The 5,810-nt window shown below is 46.2% G+C and overlaps 1 protein-coding gene across 4 annotated transcripts in view; it reads left to right on the forward strand.

Annotated features, from left to right (window-relative positions):
- Positions 1-5,810, forward strand: part of homer1 (homer scaffold protein 1) — a 59,672-nt gene that overhangs the window by 42,636 nt on the left and 11,226 nt on the right. For all 4 annotated transcript variants that reach the window (XM_014020311.1, XM_014020313.1, XM_014020312.1 and 1 more), the window contains exons 3-4: positions 809-940; positions 1,014-1,106. In XM_014020311.1, the coding sequence (XP_013875765.1) occupies positions 809-940; positions 1,014-1,106 (225 nt within the window). The remainder of the gene's footprint in view (positions 1-808; positions 941-1,013; positions 1,107-5,810) is intronic.

Below are 5,810 nucleotides of genomic sequence, written 5' to 3' on the forward strand. Positions count from 1 at the left end.
TGGTCATATATCTAAAATAAATTACGGATTATGGATGGATGGATGGATGGATGGATGAGAAATCTGACAAGATCACAAGTTCTTTTCTCATTCATGATCAGAGGGGTATTTCATTATTTCTGATTTCATTTTTTGCAAGGTCTTGCTGGATTACATTTATGAAAAATAGGCTGGTCCTAATTTCATGAAGTAATTCCTACAATATCTCGTCTGCAACTTTCCTACCACTGCTGGACTATAGTGTTGTTTCTAAGAATCTTTTGGTCAGCTTTCTGCACATGTTGGATAGGTTGCTTATCATGAAGCTCTGCAAATTATAACAAAATACAAACCTCACGCACACACCTCTGTATGCTATACACAGTGGTAAACCAGCCATCTTTATCTACCTACAGACTTCTACACTGGTTCACTTTCATTTAAAAATCCATCCTTGACCTCCTTGTCTATATTTAGGATGCCACAAAGAGAGTATAGTCACAGTCTACATTTCCAGGATTTTATTTCTTTCAGTGTCCCCCTCAGTTTGCACAGAATTTGGGAAAAAGGACGTCTCCTATTCTGCTTCTCCATCTTAGAATACAGACAGGTAGTAATGGATACTTGAGGGCAATTGGTATTTAAAGATTTAGTCAAAGTTTAATGACATATTTTGAACAGAAATCAAGAATCAGAGTAAAGCTGGTCTCATACCTTTTTTGGTAAATGTTCAATATTAAGGTTCCAAAATTTTAGAAAGACAATAGTCAAAATCTTTGAAACTGATGTGCTCAGAAACCCCTTCACATCATCGCTTTATCCTCAACAGGCGATCATAAACAGCACCATCACCCCAAACATGACGTTCACCAAGACATCGCAGAAGTTTGGTCAGTGGGCCGACAGTCGGGCCAACACCGTCTACGGCCTTGGATTCTCATCGGAGAGCCACCTGGTTAAGGTGAGAAAATATAAATGACTTAAAATAGGTAGCAACTCAAACTGGATTAACAAGTCATCTGCACTTGTCTCAGTTTGCAGATAAATTTGCTGAGTTTAAGGAAGCGGCTCGCTTAGCAAAGGAGAGGTCTCAGGAAAAGATAGAGCTCACCAGCACTCCTTCTCAGGTAACACAGCACTCTTCTCACAGCCATGTATTACTGCAAATATCACAACTATGTATTTACTGCAAATATCACAACCATGTATTTACTGCAAATATCACAACTATGTATTTACTGGAAATATCACAACTATGTATTTACTGCAAATATCACAGCCATGTCCATCCATCCATCCATCCATCCATCCATCCATCCATCCATCCATTTTCTTCTGCCTATCCGGAGTCGGGTCGTGGGGGCAGCAGCTTCAGAAGGGAGGCCCAGACTTCCCTCTCCCCAGCCACTTCTTCCAGCTCCTTCGGGGGAACTCCAAGGTGTTCCCAGGCCAGCCAAGAGACATAGTCCCTCCAGCGTGTCCTGGGTCTTCCTCGGGGCCTCCTCCCAGTGGGACTTGCCCGGAACACCTCACCAGGGAGGCGTCCAGGAGGCATCCTTACCAGATGCCCGAGCCACCTCAACTGGCTCCTCTCAACGTGGAGGAGCAGCGGCTCTACTCTGAGTCCCTCCCGGATGACCGAGCTTCTCACCCTATCTCTAAGGGAGAGCCCAGCCACTCCGTGGAGGAAACCCATTTCGGCCGCTTGTATCCAGTACCTCGTTCTTTCGGTCATGACCCAAAGCTCATGACCATAGATGAGGGTAGGAACGTAGATCGACCGGTAAARCGAGAGCTTCGCTTTCTGACTCAGCTCTCTCTTCATCATGACGGACCGGCACAGCGCCCGCTTTACAGCAGARGCTGCGCCAATCCGCCTGTCGACCTCCCGCTCCCTTCTTCCCCCATTTGTGAACAAGATCCCCAGATACTTAAACTCCTCCACTTGAGGCAGGACGACCCCCCTGACCCATAGAAGGCACTCTACCCTTTTCCGGCTCAAGACCATGGCCTCGGATTTGGAGGCACTGAGCCTCATCCCAGCTGCTTCGCACTCGGCCGCGAACCGCTCCAGCAAGAGTTGCAGATCACGTTCTGATGAAGCCAACAGGACCACATCACCCGCAAAAAGCAGAGATGCGATCGTAAGGCCACCAAAACGGATCCCCTCAACACCTCGGCTGCGCCTAGAAATTCTGTCCATAAAAGTAATGAACAGAATCGGTGACAAAGGGCAGCCTTGGCGGAGTCCAACTCTCACCGGAAARGAGCCCGACTTACTGCCMGCAATGCGYACCAGACTCTGACACCGGTCGTACAAGGACCTGACAGCCCHTAWRAAAGGGCCRGGTACCCCATACTCCCGGAGAACCCCCCKCAAGGCCCCCCTTGGGACATGGTCGAACGCCTTCTCCAAGTCCACAAAACACATGTAGACDGGTTGGGCGAACTCCCATGCACCCTCCAGGACCCTGCTGAGGGTGTAGAGCTGGTCCAGAGTTCCACGCCCAGGACGAAAACCGCACTGCTCTTCCTGAATCCGAGGTTCGACTATCCGACGGACCCTCCTCTCCAGGACCCCCGAATAGACCTTACCAGGGAGGCTTAATAGTGTGACCCCCCTGTAATTGGAGCACACCCTCCGMTCCCCCTTTTTAAACAGGGGGACCACCACCCCGGTCTGCCAATCCAGGGGGACTGCCCCCGATGTCCATGCAGAGTCGCGTGAGCCAACACAATCCTACAACATCCAGAGCCTTAAGGAACTCCGGGCGGATCTCATCCACCCCCGGGGCCCTGCCACCGAGGAGCTTTTTAACCACCTTGGCGACCTCGCCCCCAGAGATTGGAGAGCCCAACCCAAAGTCCRCAGGCTCAGCTTCCTTAACAGAAGGCATGTTGGTGGGATTGAGGAGGTCTTCGAAGTATTCCGCCCACCGGCCCACAACGTCCTGAGTTGCGGTCAGCAGCACACCATCCCCACTATAAACAGTGTTGGTGCTGCACTGCTTCCCCCTCCTGAGACGCCGGATGGTGGACCAGAATTGCCTCGAAGCCGTGCGGAAGTCTTTCTCCATGGCCTCTCCAAACTCCTCCCACGCCCGGGTTTTTGCCTCAATGACCACCCGAGCCACATGCCGCTTCGCCCGCCGGTACCCATCAGCCGTTTCCGGAGTCCCGTAGGCCAAAAAGGCCCAATAGGGCTCCTTCTTCAGCTTGACAGCATCCCTCACCGAAGGTGCCCACCAACTGGTTCGAGGGTTGCCGCCGCAACAGGCACCAACAACCTTGCGGCCGCAGCTCCGATCAGCCGCCTCGGCAATGGAGGTACGGAACATGGTCCATTCAGACTCAATGTCCCCCACCTCTCCTAGAACGCGTTCGAAGTTCTGCCGGAGATGGGAGTTGAAGCTCCGTCTCACAGGGGACTCCGCCAGACGTTCCCAGCAAACCCTCACTACATGTTTCGGCCTGCCAGGTCTGACCTGCTTCCTCCCCCACCACTGGAGCCAACTCACCACCAGGTAGTGGTCAGTGGACAGCTCCGCACCTCTCTTCACCCGAGTGTCCAAGACATGCGGCCGCAGATCCGATGAAACAACGACAAAATTGATCATCGAACTGCAGCCTAGTGTGTCCTGGTTCCAAGTGCACATATGGACACCTTTATGCCTGAACATGGTGTTCGTGATGGACAATCCGTGACGAGCACAGAACTCCAACAACAAAACACCACTCGAGTTCACAGCCATGTATTTACTGCAAATATCACAACCATGTATTCACTGTAAATATCACAATCATGTATTCACTGCAAATATCACAACCATGTATTCACTGCAAATATCACAACTATGTATTCACTGCAAATATCACAACTATGTATTCACTGCAAATATCACAGCCATGTATTCACTGCAAATACCACAATCATGTATTTACTGCAAATATCACAACCATGTATTTACTGCAAATATCACAGCCATGTATTTACTGCAAATATCACAGCCATGTATTTACTGCAAATATCGCAACTATGTATTTACTGCAAATATCACAACTATGTATTTACTGCAAATATCTCAAACATTTATAATGTAATTTTACACAATATTTTATAACACAATGTTTGGTTTTTCACAATTGAGACTCTAATTTTGTGATGTAATATAATCTTAACTTAAAATAATTTTATTAAAATAAACATTTTAATTAATGAATTACTATTTTATAGTTGTCTGGCTAATCTGGCTAATGGTTAATGTTAAAACCAAAAATAAAATATAGAATTGCTTCAGTCAGAATCTGAAGCTACAGTTTTTTTCATGCATGTCTTTTAAAACTTGATTAATATAATTAATTTATTTGAACTGTGCCACTCAGCTCATTCTGTCTGACAGCAGGTGGAGATAACAGACTGATATCTGCTGCATGAGTTGTTTGGAACAATAAATCGTAAATGTAAACGTTATTTTGTTGTAGGCTGTAGATCTGAAGGTAAGTTGAAGCAGAGCTCTTAGCTGCATGTTAAACATAGGTATAGCATTTATGCTAGCATGCTAACACCAGAAAGCTTTAAAATGGGTATTGTTATTCCATTTTTGATGTAAATAACGTTATAAACCAGTGTAGACATGCTTATATTGATCAGAGTATTGTAGATGCTTATTTTTTATCAATAAATATAATCTGTAGTCTTTATCTGTAGTCTCGCTCAATGGCAGGGGTGTCCAAACTTTTTTTAGTGAGGGCCAAATACAGAAAAATAAACAAAGGGCCGGGCCAAACACTAGAAGTGACATATTGATACACACAAAATAATGTGTGTATTTCTAACTCACCTATGTGAAGAACATTGCACTCAGTGGGAGCAGTGTTGCTGCCCTTTGGATTGAAGGATGGCTGACATGTTTCGAGAAAGTTTGGTGGCTAACAGCCTCACCTTCACTCTCTTTTACCTTTGCCATTCCTTTGCGCTCGCCCATCATGGCCGGAGCTCCATCCGTTGTTACTCCACAGAGCTTGTCCCATTTAAGCCCCATCTTTTCAACTGCCTCTGACACAGCTTCAAAAATATATTTTCCTGTCATTAAAATAAAAAGTAAAAATCAAAAGCACAAGCTTTGTCTCCCAGCTGAAGTTACAAGTTAGCTGACAAGTCCTCAATTCTCCGCACCACCTTTCTGGGTAAGCTCACATTGTTGAAATCAGGCACTTTTTCTGGGCCCATTATTTCTGTGACTGATGAGACACTGCTTTATGAAATCACCGCCTGAAAACAGTTTACCGTGCTGAGCAATAAGTTTGGCAACTTCATAACTTGCTGTTGTGGCATTTTCCTGTATTTTATTAGCACGAGAAAAAAAAACTGCTGTTGAGCTTAAGGCTAGCTGCCATTTGCTTGACGTTCTGTGTTCGTTCGGCACCAGTGTACGAGGTGTAGCTCTGATGTTTGGTCTCATAATGCCGACGGACATTATATTCTTTCATCACAGCAACATCTTCATTGCAAATCAAACATACTTTCTGTTGATTTCTTTGAAAAAAACTCACTTGCTATTTTTTGTTTCTTCGGCACCGCCGTTTCTGGAGACTCAAACTGAACGCAGTGTCGCAGTCACAAAAAGGTTCTTCTTCTCTTTTCTTCTCTTTAATTTCGTTTCTGTGGCTGGCTCCATCTAGTGTTGAAACTGAGAAGTGCAGCAGAGTTGAGCTCAAACTTCTTGTGGGGGCCATATTCAATTACCGTATTTTTCGGACTATAAGCTGCACCGGACTATAAGCCGCACCCCCACCCCCCATCAGTAAAAACAAAAACAGCCGCACCCCCC

This window comes from Austrofundulus limnaeus, unplaced genomic scaffold, assembly GCF_001266775.1.
Source record: "Austrofundulus limnaeus strain Quisiro unplaced genomic scaffold, Austrofundulus_limnaeus-1.0 Scaffold248, whole genome shotgun sequence".
NCBI classification, from domain to species: Eukaryota; Metazoa; Chordata; class Actinopteri; order Cyprinodontiformes; family Rivulidae; genus Austrofundulus; species Austrofundulus limnaeus.